Here is a 12,938-nt window from a genome sequence, read left to right as displayed (position 1 = left end):
AACTGCCTTGCAGCCGCACGTTGTCATCATCTGCCGGTGGTGGGGCAGCTGCTTGTTAGCGGCACTCTGTCTTACGTAGTGCCACAGCAAAAGTCACGTTGGTGCATAACACCCTTTGGTTTCCCAGATGAATGAGCTGGATAATGAGGACAGCAAGAAGGACACTCTGGTGGATGTTGTGTTCAAGAAAGCACTGAAGGAATTCCGGCAAAACATCTTCAGCTTTTACTCCTCAGCGTTAGCGGTGAGTGAGCGGGCAGCACGTGGCAGCATCTCCAGGAGATGCTTTGAGTTCTGCTGGTAGGGATGTCACCAGGCCTTCGATTCCTGATCTGCTTATCCTAAAGGGAAGATGCTCTTCATTTCCGTTCAGTCCCACGAAGCTGTAAATTTGGAATTGCCCTTCCTCCTTATCTCAGCGTACTTCAGGTGAAGATTTCAGGTCCACTGGAAAGTAGAATGGGTTTCAGCTGAATGGGAAATGACAGTAAGTCAATAAACAGCTCTCTGCCACCCAAGTGGTCTGGAAACCTGTGTGTTAAAGTTGTGAGTTGTGAACATCTGAGAAATGCAGTGAGTTAAAAGCCATTTGGACTGAAATAATTGCCTGGATCAGAGAAGGCAGCTTAATATGAATAAAAATTTCTTTTTTTTCCCCTTCTGTTTCTGTAACAGATGGATGATGGGAAAAGCATCCGCTATAAGGACCTGTATGCCTTATTTGAGCAGATTCTTGAGAAGACCATGAGGCTTGAACAGAGGGACTGGAGCGAGTCTCCAGTTAAAGTCTGGGTCAATACATTCAAAGTCTTCCTGGATGAATATATGATAGAGTACAAACCCCTGGACTACACTGCAGTGAAGGTACTCAGCATTTTCTGGAGCTATCTTTCTGCAGAGTCACGCTCAGACACCTGGTCTGTTGTCTTCTCTTGTGTTGTGAGCTGAGGTGGGCCATGTAAGCAGGCACACAAGGCTTGATTCACTGGTGTTGTTTTATTGGGCTCAGCAAACCCAGGTTCTTATCTGGGATGAGCTAGGCCTTCTCCACTGCCAACATGTGGACCTTGTCTCCAGGGCCAATCCTCAGCTATCTATGGGTGGGAAGGCAGCTCAGATCTTTGAGAGATGAATAAAGGCAATGTGCTGTTTTCTCTTGGGCTTTCCTAGGCTCTTGAGCACCACTGACCATGTGCATCACTCTTGGTCTGGCTTTGGGAGCAGGGTATGTGGGTAGTGACCTCAGGGGCTGAGTTCAGGCAGTCGGTGTTCCTCCACAAACCTGACCTCCTCGCTTTCTCCTCCCTTTTGTCTGCAAGGACCATCCCGGGGTCTTGGAAGATGGTGTTTCTTGTGCATCAAGTAGAGCAGATGTCCCATCTTTGGTCTGCTCTGAGTCCTCCTCAGGCTCTCCGCATAGGATTTCTTCCAGGGCTCTGGCTGCAGTGCTGTGCCCTTGGGTGTCTTACTTGGGATCGAATGCTGTAGGTCACAGGTGCTGGACATGGAGCCAGAGTAGCAGCTAATCCCAGCTCTGAGATGAAGATGGCTAGGGGATTTCTGAAAGTAGGGTGGTCCCTTGCAGGAGTGCTCCTTGGAGTGCATGGCAGGACGGGGCTGGAAAGAGGTGGAAAAAGTCGCGTGTAAGAGCTGTGCATGCTTTCCTTGTGGGGATTGTCCATTAACATGCTCAAATCTCTTTTAATACCAGGTGCCAAAAACGGAACGAAAAAAGAGAAGGAAAAAAGAAGTGGATGTGGTGAGTTGAGCACCCTGGGCCTGTGTGTAAGAACCAGTCCTTGTGGCCAGAGCTGCACCTGATAAGATTGCTGCTAATGATATGTGCTGTGGTGAGATCCCAGTGTCTCATCTAGTGAGCGTGCACCCTCAAAAAGGTGCTAGGGAGATGGACAAGGTGAATTTGGTTTGCCTGTGAACGGCTGTAGGTTAAAACAGCAGGCTGTAAAGCAGCACTGCTCTTCAGATCAAGGACTGCTGTAGGTTGTTCTATGAGAACACGTCCCGCGTTAGTCAAGACCAGATGTGTATCTGACAGAGCTCTTGTCTTGAAGGACGTAATGGCACTGGGAAAGACGTAAAGGAAAAAGGGCCATGGAAGCATAGAAGAGCTCTTCAAAATGGAGAGCTTGACCAGTCGAATGCAGCTGGTTTCTAAACTGCTTGATGAAGATTTGTTTCCATACAGGCTGGATTTCTGAGCTGCTGCAGGGTTATTGGTCCAAAAAGAAAAGAGAAATAGCACAGTGGTTCTATGTAGGAGCCCATGCTGGAGAGCAGCCTCCATTGGGTTCCCCATTCTGAAGTCTCCAGTCTTTTTCTCACTACCAAGTCAAATCTTTCTCGTCGCAGGTCGAAGAGCACAATGGGCACATTTTCAAAGCAACTCAGTACAGCATCCCCACCTACTGTGAATATTGTTCCTCCTTGATCTGGATAATGGACAGAGCTTCTGTTTGTAAATGTAAGTGTGCTCTATTTGACTTTTTTATTTGCTTACATTGCTTAATTATCTTAATTAAAATATAATTAAGATTATATTAATATGCTTATATTACAGTCACAGGGTTTGGGGCTCTGAAAGGTTTTTTATACTGTTTCGGACAACCCCACTGTGAAATGTTTGGGGTTTTTCACATTAGAATGGCTTATGAGACAAACCTTAAGGATTTCTGAAGTCACCCGGTGAGTTCATCCTGCCATTCCTTCCAGAATATACAGTGGTGTTGTGCTTGGGAGCTTTATTTAACAAGTCATAACTCATGATTTGAAACCATTCAAACCACCTGTAAGTACTTTAAGAAGGGATGGTAAGGTTCTGTGACAGGTATGGCACACCTGCCCTACAACTGCACTCTGTGGGATGAATGCCTGCGAGTCTTGTGGCCATCATTGGGCTTGGAGAATTTGACCTGCAGGCACTTTGGGGTAAATCAGGAGAGTGGAGATGAAGAAACAGGCAAGGTTGAGATCTTATTTTGTTAGTTTTTTTCCCATTGATTCTTCAATTAGGTTAGAAATAGCCACCTGTGGTGCTTCAGGCTGGTATCCAGTGCAGGAAGAATACAAATTAGGTGCTATTTCCAGTCTCTGAGTATATCCATGTCTGATAGCTCAGAGTGACTCATGGATTGTTTTCTGAGTTGATCTGTCAGGTTTTTTTAATGCTTCAGGGACTTAAATATAGAGCCTTTAAAATGAAAGGCTTAATATTTTTTTTTATCATTGGAGTGAATCTAATACAGAATTGACCCCTAAAAATGCAAATTTGCCTTGCCTTTGACCTCCCAGCCCTAAGAAGAATTACTTAATTCGCATTTCTGCAGAGGTCTGAAGTTTTGGATTATTGAGTGCAATTTTTTCTTTGCTGCAGTATGTAAATACGCTTGTCACAAGAAGTGCTGTCTCAAAACCACGACCAAGTGCTCCAAAAAGGTAAGCTCCTCTCATTCCTTTTTTCTCATTGAATACCTTTCTACTTGTGATCCCAGTCTCGTACAGCCCCTTTTTTTTAATGAACACTTACGGGCATGGAACTGAGCACTGAGCTGGCAGTAACCCTTTGCTGAGCTGAAGGTTGGACTGGGGCTCCCTGGAGGTCACTCCATTCACTGCTTCTGTGGCTGCACATATTTCAATAGTAATACAGTGATGCATCAATATATATCTGCCCGGTCATGCAGCACCTCCTCCAGTGATGTTCCCTGGCTTGTAGCCATGCTGAACGATAGAAACCTGCCTCATTTTGTAGTTTTCAAGGACTTCAAAATGTGGCTGCTATCAATAAATAACATTTTTTAATAGTCAGTGTTATTAGAAAGAGAACTTGGTTTTGACTTCCGTGGCTTTATGTTTGTTTTCAGAAGGTCAGGATGCTTCCAGTGGCGTTCTTGCAGCCCACAGCCAGAAGCAGGACCCACTGCAGCACCTCCAGCCTTGGTTTCTCGAGGCTGATGCCTTTGTTCCCAGTACAAAAGGCAAAAATACAGGTTGTTCTTCACCCCACTGCTCTGATAGGGCTCAGTCCCCAAAAAGCTGCAGCCCTACAGCTGAGCTGTGGCACGAGGACGGGGACAGCAAGAGGTGAAGGGTGGGCGGATGGTGCTGAAGCACTTGCTGTGCTCATTAGAGGTGAATTAAATACTGCTGGTCATGTTGGAGGATATGATTGACAGTGAATGAATGCAGCGGGTCACACCAGTGAACAATGAGTCATCAGGCTTTCTTTCTTGGTTGTTGCTTTGGATAGTTTATTTCGTGCTGCTTATGCCCCCAGAAAATGATAATGCAGCCAGGATAATAATGTGTGCAAAGCCTTATGAGCCCTCAGGAGGCTTTGCAGGTGTACAGCCTCCACAAAGTGTAATTACATTTTTCCCAAGAAATAATCTGAATATGTATACATGTATTTAAATGTGTTTGCTTTGATATGGCGTTTCTTCTGCACTTTCTTCCTTTCTGGCAGTCCATCTTTGCAAATTGGGAATGGAAATTGGGTTCTATGATGCTCTACAGATCTGGGAAGCTTCATGAAATCGCTGATTTTTTTCAAAGAATATGGCAGTGTCTTCCATACTTGCAGACCTTTTGCACCTGTGATGTAAGATCTGAGCAACAGAGCCTCCTCTTTACAGGGAGACCTTCAGGCTTTGATAGATGCTACTGTTCTTATGGGGCAGAAGAAGAAGCTGCTCCTTGTGCCAGTGCTTCAGTGACACTCACCAGGAATGCAGCAAACAGGAAGAGCTGAGGCTGTTAACATTTTGCAGGACAATAGGAGAACTGCCTGCAGTGGGTTCATTAGTTAAATGTCACAAAGGAGGTACTGGTGTGTTCACCTCAGTTGATCTTTCAGTCCTTTTTTGTTCCTTTCTTGAAAAACAAAACTTAAAAATAAAACAGCTCTCAATGGTTGCTCAAAGATGCTTGGAGTCTTCTCATGCTATGTTGTTTCTCTGCATCAGTTTTTATGAGCTGACAATGAAATGACAGTGTCTCCACTTGGATGGTTCCAGGTCTTCTTGTAGGAAGGCTCTGGCTTGCCTGTGCTTGGTGGATCCCTGTTTTTGGGGTTGCTTTCAGCAGCGAGCTGTGCATTATTGGTGGAAGGATGGCATGAGTAGGGAAAGTAAAGATGTAGGAGTTGTAAGAGGAGCTGTGACCTGTTTCAGAGCCTGCACTGCATCGTGTGCTGTCTTGATTCCCTGTGCTGGGACTGGGCACTTGTGTCCAGATGCTGTTAGGTCTTTGGCCAGGAGCGCCATAACCATGGTTGTTAAACAAAGAAAACCCCGTGGTTATGACTTTGGGTCATGGCACGTCGCTTTCTGCGGTTCGTTTCAGCCCTTTCCCATTTTTCTCTTCCCCATCAGTACGATCCTGAGCTCTCGTCCCGGCAGTTCGGAGTGGAGCTCGCCCGGCTGACCAGCGAGGAGCGAGCTGTGCCGCTGCTGGTGGAGAAGCTGATCAACTACATAGAAATGCACGGGCTGTACACAGAGGGCATCTACAGAAAATCAGGGTCCACCAACAAGATCAAGGAGCTGCGGCAAGGGCTCGATACAGGTAAAAGGGGAAACAAAGCACAGGAAGAAAAATCTCTGCAACAGCAAGAGTTGGTGTAAGCAGGCGCTGCTTCTGCATTTCCAACCAAATGCCCATTCCAAAATCTGGTTTTGCTTACAGCTTAAAACTGATCGTTATTTCTTCTATTTATGCCTTCTTCTCAACGCTCTGCTGGACCTCACCGAGCAGACATAGATAATGTGAATTTAGATGACTACAACATCCATGTCATTGCCAGCGTCTTCAAGCAGTGGCTCCGAGATCTGCCCAACCCTCTCATGACTTTCGAGCTGTACGAGGAGTTTCTGCGGGCGATGGGTAAGCGATGGTCCTTTCCCACTGCTACAGGGTGGCATGAGACTGGATATAAGGAAGAAAGTTTGAAATCCAAGAGTGGTGAGACCTAGGAGCAGATTTTGCCTAGAGAAGCTGTGGATGCCCCATCATTGGAGGTGTTCACAGCCAGTCTGAATGGGACTCTGTGCAGCTCGGTCTAGTGAAAGTGTCTGTGTCCATGGCAGGGGAGTTGAAATTGGATGCTCTCTACGATCCTTTCCAAACCAAACCATTTTGTGATTTCAGTTCCCAGGCTGAGGGAAATGAGAGCCACTTGAAGTACCTAATTCTGTATTTACATTTGGGGCCCAAATCATCTTACTTTGCCCAATCTTATTTGCCCAGAGTCTGACGTTCTGCTGTGAGTTTGTTTACACAAAGCCACAGGCAGGTCAGCATTGTGCTCGGTAGCGTGACTTTTCATTGCTGTGCAGCAGGTTTAAGCCCAACCTGTTTGCCAGCTACGTCTTTTTAAGTAGTGCAAATAAGCATGAAGAATGCATCGTTTTAAACAGTGATCAGAGGTGGAATGCAGCAGTGCCCCTAACAAGGCTGGTGTGTTCTCTGCAGGCCTGCAGGAGAGGAGGGAGACGGTGCGAGGAGTTTACTCGGTCATTGACCAGCTCTCACGCACCCATCTCAGCACCTTGGAGCGCCTCATCTTCCATCTGGTCAGGTACACAGGGCAGGCAGGGCAGCTGTGGGTCATCGTTGGCAGTGGCAGAGGTGAAGGAGCTGCCTTCTGTAGTAATCTTTTTTTTTCCTTCAGGATTGCTCTCCAAGAAGAGACCAACCGAATGTCAGCTAACGCCTTGGCCATCGTCTTTGCTCCCTGTATCCTCCGCTGCCCCGACACGACGGACCCCCTGCAGAGCGTTCAGGACATCAGTAAAACAACCACGTAAGAAAAGCTTTAGCGTGGAAATGATAAAACCTCTACAGCTGTGCCTGTTAACTGCATCTTAGTGAAGTATTTCGTGTTCTCTCAGTAGTCAGTGGGGTTAAGAAAGGGAGGATCTGCCAAAGCAGACCAGGGGTTTAAAACAAGTCCTCTGCATCCTCAATGACCAGCAGATCGTAACAGAAACAAGTGGAGCTTGTGCTGATGTGTTAATCCCATTCATGACAGCCAGATCTTTATTCTGTTGTTGGAGACCCACCTGCTAGGACCCATATAGCACTGCCCATTTGTGTGTGATAATCATGTGGAACATTTCTGTGCTTGCTGCAGTTTGGGTTAAGCTTGGCCGTAACATCATAGAATCATTAAGGTTGGGAAAGACTTCTTTAGATCATCTAATCCGACTTTTAACCCATCCCCACCATGCCCACTAACCATGTGTTAGATCTGCTGTTTTCTGTAACAGCACCTCCAGGGACGGTGACTCTGCCACCTCCATGGGCAGCCTCTACCAGCACATTACCACTGTTTCTGAGAATAAATTTTTCCTAATTATTTCCACACTGCTGGCTGATTTTCAGCTCGCTGTCAACTTATACCCAGAAGTGCTTTTCCTCTGCACAGCTTCCAGCCTTGCTGCCCCAAGCCTGTAGCAATGCCTGGGGTTGTTATGGTCAAACACAGGACCCGACCCTTGGTCTTGTAGCTCATCCTGTTGGCCTCAGCCCATCGATGCAGCCTGTCCAGATCCCTCTGTAGGGCCTGCCTGCCCCCAGACAGATCATCACTTCGTCCCAATCTGGTGCATAAAAATATCAAACAGGGCCAGCTGCAATACTGATCCATGGAAACTTTTTTCCATGGAAACAAATAGGAGACATTACTTTTGGAACTATGTATTCTGTCGCTCTTCTTAGGGAATTTCCTTGGTCTTTTTCTTTGCATCCTTGCATGCTGAAGCTCTCAAGCAGAGCAGATCTTTACACCAGGCAGAGGCAGCTGTAATAAAAAACTTTCTGATTCCAGTTTTGTCTTTTCTTTGCCTCCCAGCTGTGTAGAACTCATTGTCATCGAGCAGATGAACAAATACAAGGCTCGCCTCAAGGACATCAACAGCCTGGAGTTTGCTGAGAACAAAGCCAAGAGCCGCCTGTCCTTGATCCGCAGGTCAATGGTGAGATGCTGCACCAGCCCCTGCTGCTCACAGACTCGTGTCCCTTTCCTTTTACAAGGGAATTTGCACCAAGGCAGATATCAGGTGTTCCCGTGGTGCATCCATCATAGCCGCAGAGAACATCTGTCTTGCTGCAGAGAAAGTCAGACTGCTTTCTGGCTCTGACACAGTCACCTCTCTTCTCTCCTGTCCTCTCCTTTCACTTGAAGCAATCCTGCCTTACCTCTCCTTGCTTATTCCAGGCTCCCCACCCCCTTGCACCTCCCAAACCATCCCACCCCAGGCAGCACATCTCCCAGCCCCATGGCAGCTCGCCATGATTTCAGGGAATTAGGCAAAACAAAAACCCAGCAAAGGCGATGGGAAAGAAGCCTGAGAGAGGGCTCGATGGAAATGCAGTCACTCGAGCTCAGAGGCTCCTGTTTACATTTCAGGCTTTATCTTGCACATTCGAGCAATTTGTGTTGAATCCAGGCTCTGCTTACCTTGCTGTCACCCCATGCACAAACGCAAGGGAGACCTGGACTGAAGCAGCCCACAACCACTGGCTCTGTCCTCCTTGTGCTGCTGATGAGCTCAGTAACATCACCTGAATCCAAACTGAGCTCCCTGAGGCTCCCCAACCATCTCATTCAGCTTCCATGCTTTGGGGTGAGCGATGGCTTGCTCTGGCTCCTGCTCGCCCCAGCGCACCGGTGGGCTGCTGATGCTACGTGTGGCTTTTTGGCTGTGGGATCAGGAGATGCCTGATCCAGACCCATGCTGTGGGGCTGAGCTGCCTGCAGCGGCCCTCAGGGCAGGTCTGACCCAACTCTGGGGGTCATTTTGCCAAGCTTGGGGCTCGGCCATGTGCTGGCACTGATACCGCAGAGAGCCGCCTCGCTCGTCCTGGTTTAAAACAAGACAGAAGTGAAGAAACAGTTCTTTTGGAGGGACGATGGCATGTGCACTCTAACCTTCTGCTTTCCTTTTCATGTCCTCTCTAATCCAGAAACCCGTACTAATTGCAGTTAGATTTATGAGCATAACCCGCAGTTCAATCCCGGTATGTATTCACTGCACGGCGCTCTGTGCCAGCCGTGTCCCTCCGTTCTGTGTGACCGCCGCTCATTCCAGCCCCATGCCACCGGCCATCGTCTGTGACACTGCCCGTCTTGTCCCCCTGCAGGTGGCTCTCTGGGACCCCCAGGAGCAGCAGCAGCCAAACTGTGCCGGGCTTGTGCCTTCGCCCCTGCATGCAGCTCTGTGAGAAGTGGCTTTCACCATCACTTCTGCATTTTCTTTTTCCGTTCTGTGCCCTCCTCACTTTTGTTTTCCTTGATTCATTGCTCCCATCCACGATTCCTGCTGGGGTTGTGTTTAGGCACTGTGAAGCCGTTGCTTTGGCTGCGGTGGGTGAATCCCGTAGTGATCATATGGCATCTACTGAAGGGCTCTGGGCAGCCTGGCTGCTGTACCCTGATGGACAGGGTAGCCCAGGATGGATGTGGGAACCCGGCAGCCCTGCAGCAGCACAATGCCCAGTGAGACCAAACATAGGACCATGAAAGCTCCTTCTTTTAGAGCAAACCCTGCTCTTACCATCAGAAAGTGTTGTCGCCCTGCTCGTTCCAGCCAGCATTGGACACGCAAGCACTGTGAGCAAACCCACATCTGACCCACCGGGGAATTTTCCGCTTGCAGCAGCTGGGAGAGGAGAGGGCTTTGCTGAAAGCCCACGTGGATGTCGTCACTGCAGCATCCGCTCGCTGCTGAGCGCCCCATAGGCAGGGAGAGCAGTACACGAGGCACAGGGGATCTTTGGGAGCTCAGGGTTTTTTGCTAATAGGATTCAGGTGGCTGTGCCTCGGCTCAGCAGCCCACGTGATGCCATCAGAGGAACGTTGCTGCGTTGCGCGGAAGCTCCTTTGTGAAAGATCTCCCAGGTGCGACAGCAGGAGATGAAAGGGTAAAATGGAGCAAATCTCACGTCTCAGTGCTGAGCAGCAGCGTTTGTCCGGGCTGGAGGATTTAACAGACCTTGCAGGAGGAAGCAGTGCTCAGTGTTGCCTCCCACTTGGGCTGTGTCCCATTGATGCCAGCATAGGTTTGCTTTGCCATTCGAGAAAAGATCCCTGCTTGCATTCCTGATAGCTTTTTGCTTTCAAAGTGAAAAAGGGAGGCTTTTCTCCCATGTTCTGGGTATGTGGGTTATGAGGAAGACCAAGAGGTACCTCAGCTACAGTGTTGAAGTAGCCCCGTGGGAAGAAAAGCTGTTTGTGAGCTGATGAATGAGGCAAAGTGCAGCAGGAAGGGGATTCAGTTTCACCAAGAAACACAATGATTGTTTGAGGGCAGCCTGTAGGTGGAGCAAAGGCAAGTGCTGGGTTTTCCATGTTGCACTTTATGTTGTCCCACTCGTCTTTCACTCTCTGACCAGTTCAGGATCCTGACTTCAGGAGATTGTGTTCCGTTACAGCAACAGTTAGGGTAAAAGCTTTTTAATGGCCATGGCGTGCCCACAAAGCGCACTACTCCTCAGCATCCTTTGTGTCCAAAAATCACTATTTCTCTTCCACCCTGTGGAGCAGCTCCTCTGAAGGTAAAGCAGAGGCCATTTGCACTCACAATATTTCTCCATCTATGATACTCCCATCTAAGACCTTTTTCATAATCAGAAGTTTTAATACTACTAAACGTGCAGGACTCTTCTATTTGACCATTAGTTTTTTTGCTGTCCCCCAGCTATTCCTCACCGTTTTTTTTGCAGCGCTTTCCCCCACCTGCTTAGCAGACCCTCCTCCTCTCAAACCTGCCGTTGTGTCACATCATCCCATTGCATCCCTTTGTGCCAGGGAGGAGGAGTCCCCCAAAAATGGGCTGTGCAAAATAATCCTCGCTTGACTCTGATGTTTCTCTTCAGGGCAAAGGCCGCGTGCGGCGCGGCACCTTCCCCAGCCCTACGTCCCCTGTGGCCGTGCGCCTGCCCTCGGTGTCTGACGTCCCCGAGGAGACCGTGAGCAGCGAGGAGGCCATGGAGCTGGATGTGACAGAGCAGCAGCAAGCAGCCATGCAGCAGGAGGAGAGGGTGCTGACCGAGCAGATCGAAAGCCTGCAGAAGGAGAAGTGAGTTTGCCTTTGAATTCAAGCTTGGCTCACTTCCACGCCTTGCATCTAGAGGTTCAACGTGGGGATGGCGTGATGGCAGTTGGTTCTGGGGTGGATGTGCTGCTCATGGGTTGAACTAGAGGACTCTGTGCATCCCTCTTGCTTTCCTCCCCTCTTTTTTGGTCCTGTTGGGTCACAGAGTTGGGTTTTGCAGGGAGGAGCTGACATTCGAGATGCTGACGCTGGAGCCTCGCGCCTCTGATGATGAAACACTCGAGTCAGAAGCCTCCATCGGCACTGCTGACAGCTCAGAAAACCTGAACTTTGACTCCGAAGGAGCCATCTCCGATCGGTCGGGTGAGTCAGTAGAACCTGCAATCAGACAGCTTTCAATGCAGTTGTTCCACAGCAAAGCTCTGAGTAGAGCAATGTAGTTGGATTAATGAGATTGGTGTTAATTAATGATTAAAACACCCAGGGTCTGTAGATCATGCTGCCTCTTGAATGGCTGAGGAGGTGTGCGCTTCTCTGGGCACAGCGTCCCAGGTGCTCAGGTTGTTGTTCCCACTGCCAGGACACGGGATGTCTTTGCGAGCGATGCGGTGGAGGTGGGATCATCTCACCTGTGTCGGGTCGGGTTCTCTCCCTGCTTTATATGTCCCTGCTGAGAAGGGGAGCCCAGACGCTTCCGAGGACCGCATTACTGACCTGCTGCCTCCCTGTCCTGCAGAGCGAAGTGTGGCACTTAGCTCCCTGCGCCCCAACAAGGCGGAGGGGCCGGGCCGGCTGCGGCGGCACCCCAGGACGCGGCCAGACGTGGCGGACACGCCGAATCCATCCCTTGTCTCCTCCTCCTCATCCTCCTCTTCCTCCCAGTCGTCCACCTCCTGCCTGCCCCACCTGCCTCGCAAGCGCTTCCAGATGTACTCCAAGTCGCCCTTCTACCGAGCGGGGGCCCTGAGCGAGCCCCCCGAGCCCCACTGCGACGAGCGGCCGCAGTTCACCACGCGCGGGACCTTCAACCCCGAGAAGGGGAAGCAGAAACTGAAGAGTGTGAAGAACTCCCCCCCAAAAACCAAAGAGGCGCCAGAAGGGGGGCTGGGCCGCAAAAGGAACCCCGATGCTGACCGCAGCGCCGGCCAGCAGCTTGTCCTGCTGGGGAGCAACGAGTTCATGGTGTGAGACGCCAGGGTGACGACGTCCCCATTGCCATCATCGTCACTGCCCGACCGCTCGGGCTCCAAAATGAGCGCTCCATGCGGAAGCTGCTGGGGACGGGTTCGGCGGTGGCCTCAATGGTGTGGGGTTGGGACGGCCGGCACGGGGACAGAGGGACAGACAGAGGGACGTCGGGGAAGGAGCCGCCGTGCCGGGTCCTCTGTGCTGGAGGAGGAGGAGGAGGCAGTGGGAAGCAGAACGCCGGAACGCACCACGGTGTGCATGAGCTGCAGGGCGCGTGGAACGGTGAGAAGGAGATCTGCCAATAGGACTCAGCTCTGGTTGTTCTTTCCTATTTCCAGTGTGCCCTCCTCTCGTGGTAGTTTTTTTTTATTTTATTTTTGTTTCTTTTTCAGACCATCAGTATTAAAATAATAATAATCAAGGACTTACTTGAAGCTCTGTTTATATTCTGGTTTACTGGAGTTTATTGTAAATACTTTTTTTTATTGGTTGTGTTTTGTTGTTGTTTTTTTTTTTAAAATATTTTGCCCCAAAAAGGACTTTGTGCCAGGGCGAGGGGTCAGTGGGCAGCACGGGTCCCGGCCATCACTGCGTCTTCCACCACTGCTCCATCGGGCTGTAATTAGCAGGGCTCAGAAGCACTGCCTGCAGTAGCACTAATGAGTGGCGCTCGCT

At 49.6% G+C, this 12,938-nt stretch overlaps 1 protein-coding gene across 1 annotated transcript in view; it reads left to right on the top strand.

Moving 5' to 3' along the window:
- Window positions 1-12,691, top strand: part of MYO9A (myosin IXA) — a 161,910-nt gene extending 149,219 nt beyond the window's left edge. The window contains exons 31-43 of the mRNA XM_042885759.1: window positions 128-244; window positions 676-864; window positions 1,712-1,759; window positions 2,371-2,482; window positions 3,392-3,453; window positions 5,391-5,583; window positions 5,773-5,901; window positions 6,490-6,595; window positions 6,689-6,820; window positions 7,871-7,994; window positions 10,897-11,099; window positions 11,296-11,438; window positions 11,812-12,691. Coding sequence (XP_042741693.1) covers window positions 128-244; window positions 676-864; window positions 1,712-1,759; window positions 2,371-2,482; window positions 3,392-3,453; window positions 5,391-5,583; window positions 5,773-5,901; window positions 6,490-6,595; window positions 6,689-6,820; window positions 7,871-7,994; window positions 10,897-11,099; window positions 11,296-11,438; window positions 11,812-12,263 — 2,010 coding nt within the window. The 3' untranslated portion in view covers window positions 12,264-12,691. The remainder of the gene's footprint in view (window positions 1-127; window positions 245-675; window positions 865-1,711; window positions 1,760-2,370; window positions 2,483-3,391; window positions 3,454-5,390; window positions 5,584-5,772; window positions 5,902-6,489; window positions 6,596-6,688; window positions 6,821-7,870; window positions 7,995-10,896; window positions 11,100-11,295; window positions 11,439-11,811) is intronic.
- The last annotated feature ends 247 nt before the right edge of the window (window positions 12,692-12,938 follow it).

Source organism: Lagopus leucura, unplaced genomic scaffold, assembly GCF_019238085.1.
Source record: "Lagopus leucura isolate 7727_CA_CO unplaced genomic scaffold, USGS_WTPT01 Super-Scaffold_100052, whole genome shotgun sequence".
Classification (NCBI taxonomy): Eukaryota; Metazoa; Chordata; class Aves; order Galliformes; family Phasianidae; genus Lagopus; species Lagopus leucura.
Note: the sequence above shows the minus strand (reverse complement) of the source record. Positions and strands in the feature narration are given on the sequence as shown.